The 16,254-nt window shown below is 45.9% G+C and overlaps 1 protein-coding gene across 5 annotated transcripts in view; it reads right to left on the reverse strand.

Moving 5' to 3' along the window:
- Nucleotides 1-13,329: 13,329 nt before the first annotated feature.
- The window catches only part of Bcl2l1 (BCL2 like 1), a 54,300-nt gene continuing 51,375 nt past the window's right edge, over nt 13,330-16,254 (reverse strand). For all 5 annotated transcript variants that reach the window (XM_052723616.1, XM_052723620.1, XM_052723621.1 and 2 more), the window contains exon 3: nt 13,330-15,100. In XM_052723616.1, coding sequence (XP_052579576.1) covers nt 14,963-15,100 — 138 coding nt within the window. In that variant the 3' untranslated portion in view covers nt 13,330-14,962. The remainder of the gene's footprint in view (nt 15,101-16,254) is intronic.

Genomic DNA, 16,254 nt, shown 5'->3' on the forward strand with positions numbered 1-16,254 from the left:
GGTCCTCCTGCTCACATAGCAAACTCTCCAACCCACTGCTGGATTGTTTCCCAGACCTCTCCTACATAGTTATTTCTTTGAAATATTTTTATTACATCTATTTATTTATTTGGTTAGTTAAGTTTTGTGTTTTTTTGGTGGTGGTACACGTATTTATTTATTTATTTATTTTCATCTGTTCAGAGAGCTATGTTTTATTTAAGTTGTGTAAGTGAGATTCCTAATTATCTTCCCTTTCACTGTTTGATTTACGGCAGACATTTTTTTACAGGCTAATCCATAATCTAAAAAGATTTTAGCCTCCCCTCCTGAAAGTATGGCCAGCATATCCTTTCATCAGCTTGATACGGTACAAATTCTTATCCTAATAGTGAAATGTTTAACAAAAGCTTGCCCAGTGATTGGGTAAAACTAAAACTTATTATAAGCCTCAGTCATCCTAGGGTTACCCCCTGCTAGGTAGCCTCCCTGGATCTTTGGGTTGCAGTCTGATTGTCCTTTGCTTTCTATCTAGAATCCACTTATGAGTGAGTACATACCATGTTTGTCCTTCTGGGTTTGAGTTACCTCACTCAGGATGATATTTTCTAGTTCCATCCATTTGCCTGCAAATTTCATGCTGTCATTGTTTTTCTCTGCTGAGTAGTACTCCATTATGTATATGTACCACATTTTCTTAGTCCATTCTTCAGTTGACGGGCATCTAGGTTGTTTCCAGGTTCTGGCTATTATGAATAATACTGTTATGAACACAGTTGAGCATGTATCTTTGTGGTATGATTGAGCATTCCTTGGGTATATGCCCAAGAGTGGTATGGCTGGGTCTTGAGGTAGATCGATTCCCAATTTTCTGAGAAACTGCCATACTGATTTCCACAGCGGTTGTACAAGTTTGCACTCCCACCAATAGTGGAGTGTTCCCTTTGCTCCACATCCTCTCTAATATAGACTGTCATTAGTGGTTTTGATCATAGCCATTCTGACAGGTATAAGGTGATATCTCAGAGTCGTTTTGATTTGCATTTCTCTGATGACTAAGGATGTTCAGCATTTCCTTAAATGTCTTTCAGCCATTTGAGATTCTTCTTTTGAGAATTCTCTGTTTAGCTCTTTAGCCCATTTTTATTGGATTGTTCAGTATTTTGATGTCTAGTTTCTTGAGTTCTTTATATACTTTAGAGATCAGTCCTCTCTGTCAGATGTGGGGTTGGTGAAGATCTTTTCCCATTCTGTAGGCTGTCTTTTTGTCTTATTGACCGTGTCTTTTGCCCTACAAAAGCTTCTCAGTTTCAAGTGGTCCCATTTATTAATTGTTGCTCTCAGTGTCTGTGCTACTGGGGTTACATATTTAGGAAGTTATCTCCTATGCCCATGTGTTTAAGAGTACTTCCTACTTTCTCTTCTATCAAGTTCAGTGTAACTGGATTTATGTTGAGGTCTTTGATTCACTTGGACTTGAGTTTTGTGCATGGTGATAGATATGGATCTATTTGTAATCTTTTACATGTTAACATCCAGTTATGCCAGCACCATTTGTTGAAGATACTTTCTTTTTTCCATTGTATAGTTTTGGCTTCTTTGTCAAAAATCAGGTGTTCATACATGTGTGAATTAATGTCAATTCGATTCCATTGGTCCTTATGTCAGTTTTTATGCTGTTTTTATTTTTATTTTTTCATTTTTCTTTATTAAGAAATTTTCTACTCACTCCACATACCATCCACAGGTCCCCCCTCCTTCCTCCTCCCACCCACTAGCCCTCTTTCCCAAGCCACCCTGCATCCCCACATCCCCCAAATCGAGGTCTCCCATGGGCAGTCAGCAGAGCCCAGCACACTGAGCCTAGGCAGGTTCAAGCCCCTTCCCACTGCACCAAGGCTGTGCAAGGCGTCACACCACAGGCACTGGATTCCCAGAAGCCTGCCCATAGGTCAGGGACAGATCCTGATCCCCCTGCTTGGGTGCCCCCCCCCAAACAGTTCGAGCCAAACAACCGTCTTCCGTATCCAGAGGGCCTAGTCCAGTCCCATGGGGGCTCCACAGCCACCAGTCCACAGTTCACGGGCTTCCACTAGTGTGGTCGGTCATCTCTGCACGTCCTCCCGTCATGATCTTGACATCCCTCGCCTGCAGAATCTCTCCTCTCTCTCATCAATTGGATTCCCGGAGCTCAGCCTGGTGCCTGGCCATGGATCTCTGCATCTGCCGCCATCAGTCACTGGACTCCATGATGACAGCTAGGTTATTTGTTTTTATTACTATAGCTCTATAGCAGACCTTGAGGTCGGGGATGGTGATGCCTCCAGAGGTTGCTTTATTATACAGCATTCTTTTAGCTATCCTGGGTTTTTTGTTTTTTTTCATATGAAGTTGAATATTATTCTTTCCAAGTCTGTAAAGAATTGTGTTGGGGCCGGGCGGTGGTGGCGCACGCCTTTAATCCCAGCACTCGGGAGGCAGAGCCAGGCGGATCTCTGTGAGTTCGAGGCCAGCCTGGGCTACCAAGTGAGTCCCAGGAAAGGCGCAAAGCTACACAGAGAAACCCTGTCTCGAAAAACAAAAAACAAAAAACAAACAAAAAAAAAAGAATTGTGTTGGGATTTTGATGGGGATTGCATTGAATCTGTAGATTGCTTTTGGTAAGATTGCCATTTTTACTATGTTAATCCTACCTATCCATGAGCATGGGAGATCTTTCCATTTTCTGATGTCTTCTTCAATTTCTTTCTTTAGAGATTTAAAGTTCTTATCAAACAGGTCCTTCACTTGTTTAGTAAGTGTTACCCCAAGGTATTTTATATCATTTGTGGCTATTGTAAAGGGTGATGTTTCTCTGATTTCTTTCTCAGCCCTTTTACCATTTGTATATAGGAGGGCTACTGATTTTTTTGAGTTGATCTTGTATCCTGCCACTTTACTGAAGGAGTTTATCAGCTGTAGGAGTTCCCTGGTAGAATTTTTGGGGTCACTTATGTATACTATCATATCGTCTGCAAATAGTGAAAGTTTGACTTCTTCCTTTCCAATTTGTATCCCCTTGATCTCCTTTTGTTGTCTTATTGCTCTAGCTAGAACTTCAAGTACTATATTGAATAAATATGGGGAGAGTGAACAGCCTTGTCTTGTTTCTGGTTTTAGTGGAATCACTTTGAGTTTCTGTTTAATTTGATGGTGGCTGTTGGCTTGCTGTAAATTGCCTTTATTATGTTTAGATATATTTCTTGTATTCCTGATCGCTCTAGAACCTTTATTATGAAGGGGTGTTGGATTTTGTCAAAGGCTTTTTCTGCATCTAATGAGATGATCATGTGTTTTTTTCTTTCAGTTTGTTTATATGGTGTATTACATTGACAGATTTTTGTATGTTGAACCATCTGCATCCCTGGGATGAAACCTACTTGGTCATGGTGGATAATTTTTTTTGATGTGTTCTTGGATTCGGTTTGCCAATATCTTGTTGAGTATTTTTGCATCAATGTTCATGAGGGAGACTGGTCTGCATTTCTCTTTCTTTGTTGCATCTTTGTGTGGTTTGGGTATCAGGGTAACTATAGCCTCATCAAGAGTTTGGTAATGTTCCTTCTGTTTCTATTGTGTGAAACAATTTGAGGAGTATTGGAATTAGCTCTTTTTTGAAAATCTGGTATTATTCTGCACTGAATTCTGGTCCTGGGCTTTTTTTTTTTTGGTTGGGAGACTTTTAATGGCTGTTTCTATTTCCTTAGGGGTTATTGGTCTATTTAAATAGTTTATCTGGTCTTGATTTAACCTTGATATGTGGTATCAAACCAGAAAATTGTCCATTTCTTTCAGATTTTCCAATTTTGTGGAGTACAGGTGTTTGAAGTATGACCTGATGATTCTTTGGATTTCCTTGTTGTCTGTTGTTATGTCTCCCTTTTCATTTCTGATTTTGTTAATTTGGGTGCTCTCTCTTTGCCTTTTGGTTAATTTGGCTAGGGGTTTGTTTAGCTTGTTGATTTTTTCAAAGAACCAACTCTTTGTCTCATTGATTCTTTGTATTGTTCTCTTTGTTTCTATTTCATTGATATTAGCCCTCAATTTGATTATTTCCTGGCATCTATTCCTCCTGGGTGAGTTTGTTTCTTTTTGTTCTAGAGCTTTCGGGTGTGCTGTTAAGTCACTAGTGTGAGATTTCTCCATCTTCTTTATGTGGGCATTTAGTGCTATGAATTTTCCTCTTAGCACTGCTTTCATAGTGTCCCATAAGTTTGGGTATGTTTTACTTTCATTTTCATTGAATTCAAGGAAATCTTTAATTTATTTCTTCCTTGACCCATTGGTGCTTCAGGTGGGCATTATTCAGTTTCCATGAGATTGTAGGCTTTCTATAGTTTTTGTTGTTGCCAGGCGGTGGTGGCACACGCCTTTAATCCCAGCACGTGGCAGGCAGAGCCAGATGGATCTCTGTGAGTTCAAGGCCATCTTGGGCTACAGAGAGAGTTCTAGGAAAGACGAAAAGCTACACAGAGAAACTCTGTCTCGAAAAACAAACAAACAAACAAACAAAGAAATCTAACTTTAAAGCATGGTTGTCTGATAAGATACAGGAGGTTATTCCAATGTTTTTGTATCTGTTGAGATTTGCTTTGTGACCAAGCATGTGGTCAATTTTTGAGAAGGTTCCATGGGTTACTGAGAAGAAGGTCTATTCTTTTGTGTCAGGGTGGAATGTTCTGTAGATATCTATTAAGTCCATTTGAGTCATAACTTCTGTTAGGTCCTTTATTTCTCTGTTAAGTTTCAGTCTTATAGTCCTTTGGTGAGAGTGGTGTGTTGAAGTCTCCCACTACTAGTGTGTGGGGTTTGATGTGTGATTTAAGCTTTAGTAATGTTTCTTTTACAAATGTGGGTGCCTTTGTATTTGGGGCATAAATGTTCAGAACTGAGACTTCATCTTGGTGGATTTTCCCTGTGATAAATATGTAATGTCCTTCCTGATTCCTTTCCATTGATTTTAGTTTGGAGTTTATTTTATTAGATATTAGAATAGCTACACCAGCTTGCTTCTTAAGTCCATTTGATTGGAAAGCCTTTTCCCAGACTTTTACTCTGAGGTAGTGTCTGTCTTTGAAGTTTAGGTGTGTTTTTTGCATGCAGCAGAAGGATGGATCCTGTTTTCGTATCCATTCTGTTAGCCTGTGTCTTTTTATAGGTGAGTTGAGACCATTGATACTGATGGATATTAATGACCAGTGATTGTTAATTCCTGTTATTTTTATTTTTATTTTTATTGGTAGTGTAGTGTTTCCCTTTTTTGGTATTTGTTGGTGTGGGATTATCTATTGCCTGAATTTTCATGGGTGTGTTTGATTTCCTTAGGTTGAACGTTTTGTGTTATGGCTTTGTTGGCTTTAGTATTTTCTTTGACTGACGAATCTATTTTCTCTACTGTGTCTTCAACATCAGAGATTCTCTGTTCCATCTCTTGCATTCAGTTAATTATGCTTGCATCTGTAGTTCCTGTTCGTTTAGTCAGAATTTCTATTTCATGCATTCCCTCAGTTTGTGTCTTCTTTATTGTCTCAATTTCAATTTTCAAATCTCGAACTGTTCCTTCATCTGTTTAATTACTTTTCCTTGGCTTTCTTTGATTTCTTCCAATTTTTTGTTTGTTTTTTTCTTCCATTTCTTTAAGGGAATTTTTTGTTTCCTCTTTAAGGGAGTTTTTCATTTCCTCTTTAAGGGCCTCTATCATCTTCTTAAAGTCATTTTTAGGATTGATTTCTTATGCTTCTTCTGCATTGGTATGCTCAGGTCTTGCAGGTGTAGAATCACTAGGTTCTGATGTTGTCATATAGATCTTTATGTTGTTGCCTGTATTTTGCACTGGCGTCTACTCATCTCTTCCTCTGCTCGGTGTAGGCGGTGTCTGTGTCTGAGTCTGAAGGTGCCTCTCCTGTTCTAATTGATAGTCTTGGTCCACTAGGGGGTTCTTGGTTAAATCAGTGTTGTTGGGCTGTTTCTCCGGGAGCAGCTTAGTCCAATCAGTGTTAGTAGGTTCTGTCTCAGAGAGCAGTTGTTCCCAATTGATGCAGGGTGGGCTTATGGCTCCAGTGGTTGTTGGGTTCGCAGGGGCTGGTGTTTTTTTTTGTGTGTGTGTGAGGGAGCAGGGAAAGGTAGCTGCCTGTTCCCTGGAGCTCCGATGGCTGGGGTCTAAGGGCTAGAGACCTGGTCTGCCGGTCGGAGATGGGGCCTTACCTGTTCCCAGTCGGCGTAGGGTGGGCTTATGAGTCTGGTGATCTGGTTTGGTGGCTGGACGGCTCCTTCTCGTGTTCTCAGGTCCGGTTTGGCTTGCTTGCCCACTCCTCAGCTGATCTTGTTTGCTCAGACTGAAGGCTGTAGGCTTCTGAAACCTCTCCCGAATCGGTCTCAGCTGAACAGGTTGATAAGTAGGGCAATCTCACCAATGCCTCCAAGTTGTTGGGCTTCGCAGGATGGGCAGCTGGGCCCCAGGTTGGCCCCAGGCAGAATGTTCGGGTCCCATCCTATAGAGACAGTCCCTTCCCCAAGTGCACAAAATCCCTGTAAAGCCACTATCTCTCGAAGAGCCCACACTTTTGGTTGGTGTTTAGAGACAGGGTTTCTCTGTTGTACAGTCTTGGCTGTCCTGGAACTCACTCTGTAGACCAGGCTGGCTTCAAACTCACACAAATCTGCCTGCCTCTGCCTCCTAAATGCTGGGATTAAAGGTGTGCTCCATGACACCCGGCTGATATCTATTTATTATGTGTGAGGGTGTGCAAGTGCTAGGGTTCACGTGCTGAGGTCAGAAGACAACTTTGCAGGAGTGTGTTCCCTCCCTCCACCGAACTCAGGTTGTCGGGCTTGGCAGCAAGCTTCCTTACTCAATGGGCCATCTTGTTACTATTCCCCATTGTTATTTGGATTTGATGCGATCATTATTGTTGCAATGCAGTTGTTACAGCTTTTTCCAGGGGTATAGCAGCTTTTTCCAGGGGTATAGCAGCTTTTTCCAGGGGTATAGCAGCTGTTTCCAGGGGTATTTGCTTTTTACATTAGTTCAACTTGAGCCTAACCTGGGGACTTCCTGAGGAGGGCCACTTCCTCTTGAGCAGTAAGTGCAAAAGCCCTGCAATCGACAGACCACTACATTAAGTTTATATTACTTTCTATTTATTTTCAGAAAGCCCTATTCTAACTTTACATCCACATTCTTAGTACCTCAGTGTTTTAAGGATGTTTTCAAATTGAAGATCATCTTGCTAAAATTTTGTAATATGGCCCTTTAAATTCCTTAAGATTTCACAAGGACTTTTATATTGCAAATATTCAAGCTAATTATTCACGTGTGAGCCTACTGAAATGAGATGGCTTATATAATTTAGGCAAGAATACTTTGTGTGTGCACAGCTCTCAAACATCAATGTGTGGATATTTAGTAAAAAGCAAAGAACACAAGCCGGGCGGTGGTGGCGCACGCCTTTAATCCCAGCACTCGGGAGGCAGAGCCAGGCGGATCTCTGTGAGTTCGAGGCCAGCCTGGGCTACCAAGTGAGTTCCAGGAGAGGCGCAAAGCTACACAGAGAAACCCTGTCTCGAAAAACCAAAAAAAAAAAAAAAAAAAAAAAAAAAAAAAAAAAGCAAAGAACACATAAACTTAGTTTACATATATTCATTTTTCTTTTTGTTGTGGTATTGAACCTAGGGTCCTGGGTGTAATGGCCACATCTTTAATTCCAGCACTTGGGGGGCAGAGGCAGGGGACATCTGTGATTTAGAGGCCAGCCTGGTCCCAGAGTGAGTTCCAGAACAGCCACGGTTACCATAGTGAGATCTTGTCAGGAAAATGAAAATGAGGGGGAAAAAAAAAAAAGAACCTAGGGCATTGCAAGTATCTAAGCAAGTGCTCTCTCTGCACTGGAGCTATCCTGCATCTTAGTCATCTTTCTTCTCTTTCTTCCCCTTTCCTTCTGTGGTGGTTTGAATGAGGATGGCTCCCATAAACTCATGTTTGAATGCTTGGTCCCCAGTTGCTGAACCATTTGAGAAGGATTAGGAGGTGTGGCCTTGTTGGAGGAGGCGTGTCACTGGGGGTAGACTCTGAAGTTTCAAAAGCACACAGAAGGTCCAGTGTCTCTCCCTCTGCCTATTACCTGAAGATCAGGATTTAAGGCTCTCAGCTACTGCTCCACCACCATGCCTGCCTGCTCCCAGCCATGATGATAATGGACTAACCCTCTAAAACTGTAAGCAAGCCCCCAATAAAATGCATTTTTTTGGAGGGGGGGGGGGGGGGGGGGGGGAGACTGGAGAGTTTAATCAGTGGTTAAGAGCACTTGTTCTTCCAGAGGACCTGGATTTGATTCCCAGCACCTACCCAGAGGTTCACCACTTCCCCAGGGATGTATGTGTGCACATGCATACATGCAGCAAAACACTCACACACACAAATCTAAAAAAAAATTAAAAAACTTTAAAAAAAATAAGAGTTGCCTTGGTCACGGTGTCTCTTCACAGCAATAATAGAACAATACCTTTCTTTGCTCTCACGTAGCCCAGGCTAGCCTAGAACTCACTATGTAGCTGAGGATGACCTTGGACTTCTGATCCTCCTGCCTTTAGTGTCTGAATGCTGGGATTACAAGCACATCCCATCACTCACAGTGTGGTGGTAGAATTTGAAATCAGAGCTTTGTGCCTGCCAGGCAAGTGTTCTACCCACTGGGCTACATCCCCACTCCTTCTATTTTCTTTATACGAAGGGAAAATTCTTGTTTTTAACCTCATGACACAGCTGTCAGGTGAAGACAGCAAAGTCCAGAGTAAAATGCTTGCTATCCTGGAATTCATGCTGTAGACCAGGCTGGCCTTGAATTCACAGGGATCTGTCCGCCTTTGCCTCCTAAGTGCTGGGGTTAAAGGCATGCGTTGCCACTGCCTGGCAATTAAAAAATTTTTTTAAGTATTTTTTCAAGGGTGTGTGTGCCTCAGCATGCATGAAAAAGCCAGAGGCCCACCAGCTAGTCTTTAGGTCCCCTCCTTTGTGGTCCTGGGATTGAACCCGAGTTACCAGCTTTGGCAGAAAACACCTTTATTCATAGAGACATCTCTCTGGCCCCTCTAATGAATTTGATCATTAGTTACTGGGTTCCCCGCATGATTTGCCAATTTTGAAAACCTGTTTAAGTAGTTAGCCACAGTGGCCAACACTTATAATCCCAGCACCCAGGAGACTGAGACAGGAGGGCCGCCACAAGTTAGAGGCTAGTCTGGATGACACAGTGAATTCTAGAACAACCTAAACTTTAGAGTGAGATCCAGTCACAAATAAGCAATCAAGAAAGAGCTGAGGGTGTGGCTAGTGACCTAGCATCACTCAGCATGTTCCAGGCTCTGGGCTGGAGTATCAGCACACCAGAAAAGAATAACTAACCAACCAGAGAAACGGGCAAGCACACAGGCATGCTCTCGGCTATTGGTCCCGGCTCCATATGGTGGTGCAGGCATGCTGTGGGTGTGCTGCTGATTACACAGGGGAGCTGTGGGAACAGATGCACGAGGAGCACTGTTCTTCATGGGTTCCCATCCAGTCAAAGCAGAGAGGAGGGGAAGAAGGCTCTAATCCGGAGTTCCAGGCACAGCTACATTGAGACCTTTAGGTAGCTAATTCTGATCACAAAGTATTTCCAAATCTGGGGCCTGGGCCATTGGAAGACAGCTGCAGACTTGCTCTTTGTATGTGTGCTTCACCGTTTCTCAAATGCCATTGAGAAGTAGATTTGGAGTTGGGCGTGGCGGCTCATGACTATGAAGTGGAGGTAGGTCATTCTTGCTTGCTTGCTTTAGAAGATATTCTGGGCTACAAGAGACCTTGCCTTGGAGTGTGTGTGTGTGTGTTTTGTTTGCATGTATTTATGTGCACCATATGTGTGCCTGGTGCTCTCGAAGGCAGAAGAGGGTGTCAGATCCTGTGAAACTGCAGTTACAGGCAGTTGTTCACATGCGGACAGGGCACAATTTAATGGAGGGCAAGTCTGGTTTTATATTACAATTACTTCACTGAAGACATTGAGAAACAAACATTACAATTAAGGCTGGGATGTATCCCTCAGTGAGAGAATGTTGGCCTAGCACCTGCAAGGCTCTGGACTTGATCTGCAACATCACATCCCCATCCCACCTCCCCTACTCTCCCAAAGAGCTATTTATTTATTTATTCATTTATGAGACAGAGTCTATGTAGCTCTAGTTGGCTTCATACCTTTAATTCTAGTACTCAGGGAGGCAGAGGCAAGGCCAATCACTGATTTCCTGGCCTCATGACTTGCTATGTAGCTGAGGAGTACCTTGAATTTCTGATCCTCTGGCCTCCACTTCTGAGTGCTGGGATTATAGAGATGTGCTCCTATGCCCAGTTTGTGTGGTGCTGGGGATTGAATGAAGAAGGGCTTTGTGCATACCACATGTATGCCTGGTGCCCATGGAGGCCAGAAGAGGGTGTGGGATCCCCTGGGACTGAGTTACAGGTGGTTGTGAGGGGCCATGAGGGTAGTGGGAATTGAAACCAGGACCTCTGGAAAAGGATGCAGTGCTCTTAACCACTGAGCCATCTCTCCAGCCCCTAAAAATAAATCTTAAAAGTTGCAGCTACAGAGCCCAAATCAAGTTGTCCCTGCCCCCTTTTAAAAGGGAGCCCAGGAACTTCAGTCAGTGTGACTCTGACAGTGTGATGACATGTCTGGCACTGGGACTCACACATCAGGGATCTGGGTAAAAGTTTAGTGAAAGCCGGATGTGGTGGCTCACATGTTTGATCTCTGTACTTGCAAGACAGAGGCAGGAGAATGACTGCCAGTTCCAGGCCAGCCAAAGAGACAGAGCCAGACCATTCTTCAACCTCCCAAATTTTGTAGAATACTACATAGCTTTAAAAAAAAAAAAAGGATGAATATGTTCCAAGTTGCAAATGACTGGAGTGCCAATGAGTGCATGGGCATTTATGCGTGGATACTGAAACTTCCACAGGTTACACAGAAGAAAATAGAAGGTTACTTGTACCAACCATTTGTAGCATTTGCCTTTAGTCCCAGCGCTTGGGGTGGAGACTCTATTCTAGAACAGCCTGGGTTACACAGTGAGACCCTGTCTCAAAACTAACACAAACCAAAAATATGCTCAAAAAATTAGGATGTACAATCAAAGCATATTTTATATATGTGTATTTGTCTATGTGAAAGATCTTTCTAGAAGCATATGGAGAATCTGGAGCAGGGGTTCTTGAATGGCTAGGGTAGGAAGCAGCTGTACTCCTGGGAGGCAGGGGTGGGCAGCCAATGATGGCACTGACTGACAGGCCTGCAGCTGAGAGAGGGAGGTGGGTGGAGGGCGGGAGGCTTTGGTGGGAGAACGCTGACAGCCCTAGGAGAGTTGGGTAGCTCCATACCCAAATGACGGGAGTGCAGAAGTCCTTTAGTGAGCAGAGCAAGGTGGGAGGACACTGGGCAAAGCTGTCCCACATGAGTCAGAAGTCATTGGCACCCAGTTCCATGGTTCGGGATGGCTTTCAGGATCCATAATGCGGCCACCAGAGGTAGTCAAGCCTGCTCAGAAAACCATCCAGTATGGGATTCCCTCTCACCTCCAGCCATAGCAACACAGAACTTGAAAGTAGCACTTCTTTGCCCTGGAGGATGGCTGCCTGATGGAGGGGTCCCCATTCAATCTTGACCAATGGTATGTAGGAGTTGTACCATATACCCATTTCTCTGAAAAGGTTGTCAGAGGGATTTCAGGAGCAGTGGGCAATGTCACGAAGTCTACAGTGACCCAGGTCACATAATCTCCTAAATCCCAGGCTGTAATCAATGGCTTCTTACTGGGCTCTAGGGTTTCTCCAAGCTCCCTTCTAGAATGTTCTCATAGCAGCTAGAGATATTTTCAGAGCTCTAAGGATTATATGCTTCCTGACCAGGGCCAAATCCATGTCCCTCATTTCCATTCAATGTGGTTTCTAAGCACGAGGCTGCTCAGTGCCAGACACACTAGCTTTCCATCAGCCCAAAGAGGTACCCAAGTTCCCGTCTGTTAACTCTTCCTCACTCTTCAAGCCTTGGCTCCTGGGAGCCCATGTGTCCCATCAGCCTCTTGAGTTGTGGGGACTCTAATCAGTGTGTGTCTTCTAAGACAGGTCTGACTATACAGTCCAAAATGGCCTGGAACTCTATGCAGACCAGATTGGCCTTAAACTCAGAGATGCATCTGCCTCTGCCTCCCAGAGTGTTGGGATCAAAGCTATGTGCCATCATGAAGAGCCCAGTGCTTGCTATTTATGATGTTTCACTAACCCTCTTTTTTTGAGACAAGGTCTCTCTATGTAGCTCTGGCTATCCTGGAACTTGCTATGTAGACCAGGCTGGCCTTAAATTTAGAGATCAACCTGCCTCTGCCTTCCAAATGCTTGAGTTAAGGAAGTGTGTCACTATGCCTGGCTTATGTCATCTTTAAAAAAAAAAAATCTAGGTGGGAGGGCAGTGATGGCGCACGCCTTTAATCCCATCACTCAGGAGGCAGAGGCAGGTGGATCTCTGAGTTCGAGGCCAGCCTGGTCTACAGAGCGAGTTCTAGGTCAGCCAGGACTACATAGAAAAACCCCGTCTTGAATAACAACAACAAAAAATGTTTGTGTCTAGTATCTGTGCACACGTGTGAGGGTACACATGCTTGTACATGGGCAGAAGCCAGAGAGGGTATCATGTCCTTTGGAGCTGGAATTCCAGGTATTTGGGGAACACTCTCAGTGGTGCTGGATCTCAATTCTGGTCCCCAGGACTGTGCAGCGAGCACTCCACCTCCCAGCCACCTCTCTAGCCCCATATGTCACCTTCTCTCTAGAGCCATCTCTAATTCATGTGAAACTCTAAGACCTGCCTTAATAATGTTACCTCAAATCTGGTCACTTTATCGACTCCCAAGTCTTTCACGTCTTGCCAGAAGACAGTGGCTTTCTCATGGGAGCCCCAAGCCACCAGCACCACACTTCCACATCCATCTTCTCTAATAGTGTGCAAGCCTCAAGAAGACAGCCTTGTACTGTAGCAGGACTCAGTGAACACCTATGCAGTGACTCTGTGACTGTCGGGCTCCTGATGGGGAGGACTTTGTCATGTTCACACACAGGACCAGCAGGTGCTCAGTGAACACCCCTACTCTTGCTAACGTACAGAAATGTGAAGAACAGAAATTTGGGACAGAAGGAACTTGGTGAGCCACCCCATCCCCAGGGCAGCAGAGCCAGAACCCAACAGCTTTTTTTCCCTTACCCATGAGGCACAGAGCCAAGACCGGTTCACAGAATCGACACCGTTTATCACTGAACTGCACTTTCACCTTCACACAGACTATGTCAAAGAGCTGGAACAAGTGGAGGGGAGGGGTGGGGAGGAACAGGTGCCCCTCAGAAGCCAGGACCCCCAGTGGGCTTCCCCAGGCAAGGGCAAGGAGGGAGCATCAGGCTGTCAGTCTCTGGGCACCAGCTCTCCACGTGCACGCGCACAGCAAGCCAGCAGCTCCTCACACATAAATACAGACACGCTTAACAAAAATAGTATATCATCTTCACAAGGAATAAAAACTAGTCTTGAATATGTACAGCAGAGAGCCCGGGGTAGCCAACGCTGAGCTGGGACCCCCAGGGATGAGACAGGCCAAGGGTGGAGCAGAGGAGAGGCCTGAAGGGCTCCTGCCAAGCCACTCTGACCTGGGCAGCCCTGCTGCCCAGGCTGGGCGGGGGCAGGGCACAAAGACTGGGTAGGACAGGCCCTTGCAGTCCTCCTCACCTGTGCATCAGGCTCTCCTTCTTGACCTTCCTGCCTGAGGTAGGGAAGCCCCCGGGGCTCCCACAGCTGCTCTGTATAGCTCCCCTTCACTTCTGGGCTGAGGCCAGTGTCCCTGGACCCTGTGGTCAGCACCCAAGGCAAAGATGCCACAAGCTGGTCCTGCAGGAAGTGAGGCAGCTGAAGTCATTAACAGCTTTGGGGCACCGATCTTGGGCCCAGTTGGTCCCTCAGTCATGGTCCCGAGAGCCAAGGGAGGGTGAAGGGTCGAGGGTGCTGCTAAGCTTTAAGAGCCACTCTAGCCGAGGATGGAGGCCTTTCTGCTACTAAGCCCCTCCTCCCGGGGGGGTGCTGGCCTTTAGCCAGAGGCCTCAGGAGAACATTCAGACCAGGAGGAGGTCTGGTACTTGCCCCTTTATCCCAAGCAGCCTGAATTTCTAACTAGTCAAAAGGGGCCTCTCGCTGGGTGGTGCTGGTACACGCCTTTAATCCCAGCACTCGGGAGGCAGAGGCAGGCGGATCTCCGTGAGTTCAAGGCCAGCATGGGCTACAGAGCGAGATCCAGGACAGGCTCCAAATCTACACAGAGAAACCCTGTCTCAAGAAAACCAAAAAACAAAAAATAAAAGGGCTTCTCAATGGCTCTTGGGGGTGGAGAAGGGAAGACAGGGGGTCAGGGACACAATGGGGTGGGAAACGATCAATTCTGAGGCCACACACATCAAAACCAAGGCAATCTAGTCTCTTTCTGGGGAAAAGGGTTAGGAAGCTTTCCGGTTCCCTGCCAGGAAAGCATTCCCAGGAGGCTCAGGGGTAATAAAGGTTCCCACCAGCCAGGCAGGCCCCTCTCCTCTCTCTAGCACGTCCCTTCCAACTCCTGCCAGCCTCCAACAGGCTGATCTGGGGGAGAATCTTGTGAATTTTGAGGCCAAGTGAATTGAGATGTGGGGGGAAGGTGGCTCTCACAGAAGCGTGGTAGGTTCTAGAAAGCTAACTGCAAAGGGACTTTGTCTAGGCCCAACCCTGTGATAGGGGAGGGGCGTGAGTTGCATGTAGTGGTTCTCCTGGTAGCAATGGTGGCTGAAGAGAGAGTTGTGGTGGAGACGGGGTGGGAGGCGAGAGGTGAGTGGGTGGTCAGTGTCTGGTCACTTCCGACTGAAGAGCGAGCCCAGCAGAACCACACCAGCCACGGTCATGCCCGTCAGGAACCAGCGGTTGAAGCGCTCCTGGCCTTTCCGGCTCTCAGCTGCTGCGTTGTTCCCGTAGAGTTCCACAAAAGTGTCCTGTAGGGACAGAGAAGGACAGGTAGACACTGTGTGAATCCGTGCACAGAATGGGGTAGGAGAAAGGGCCACCTGCAAACAATGGCCTTGTTGAGTTGAAAGGCCACAGCGTTAGTGCCCACCATGCCAGAGAATGGTCAATGGCCGCCCTTCTGAGCCCCAGCTGGGGAAGGCCAGCCTAATTCACTGCTGAGAACACAGGTACAGAGAGCATGCCTTTTGCTTCAAGAAGCAACAGACAAAACCAACCAACCAACCAATAACAGTAAAGGACAGACAGTGGTGGGGCACTTGGGAGACAGAGGCAAACGGATCTCTGTGAGTTCCAGGGACAGCCAGGTCTACAGAGTGAGTTCCAAGACAGCCAGGGATACACAGAGAAACCCTGTCTCGAAAAATCAAATAAACAAACAAACAAATAAGCAACAGACAGCTTGGAAGGAACACCAGACAGACTACTAGGGGAAAGGGGAGTGCAGGAGGTGGGATGAGGTAGATGGGCGTTATCACACAACCCTAGAGACTGTGGAGGCCAAGAGCAATGTCAGGCTCTGGCTTGTCTGGAAAGGAGGTTCTCAGAGCAATTCTACTGGAGCACTCAGCTAGTGGCCTTGGAACTTTCAGACCAAGGATCCTTCTCCCTGTAGAGGGGCCTCAGCCATAGCTGGCTGGTGGCTGGGGACAGCCGAGCAGAACACTTAACATGGACATGGAGAGGCCATTCCTGTCCCTATCCCAGGGCTGTCAGTCCGGGCCCAGGAGGTAAGCAACAGCTTTCTGCCATGGGGCTTAGTCATCAGGGGGCACATGAGTCAGTGGGACAGCCAGCACACGGAGGTCATAGCCTTGCATCCAGCAGACTATCACAGGCCGTCTCTTCCTCACGTTTAGACCAGGCAGCTGGGACTCTGGAAGGCAAGGAACTCAACTAAGGTCATCCCTACTTGGACACTGATAGAACCAGAATCCAAACTTGGTGCTTGGCCCCTAGAAATAGTGTTTGATGTGTTCTGCAGAATGATAATGTCTCCATCTGGTTCCAGGTGGCTCTGGGCTCCACCTCCCAGTGCGCTCACTCACTCGGGATGCAGCCTGGTCTATTTCTTATCTACTGCCAGCCCTCACCACTACCACACACCCTCAAGGCCATGCTT

Source organism: Peromyscus californicus, unplaced genomic scaffold (genome assembly GCF_007827085.1).
Source record: "Peromyscus californicus insignis strain IS unplaced genomic scaffold, ASM782708v3 Scaffold_7__1_contigs__length_154581171, whole genome shotgun sequence".
Classification (NCBI taxonomy): Eukaryota; Metazoa; Chordata; class Mammalia; order Rodentia; family Cricetidae; genus Peromyscus; species Peromyscus californicus.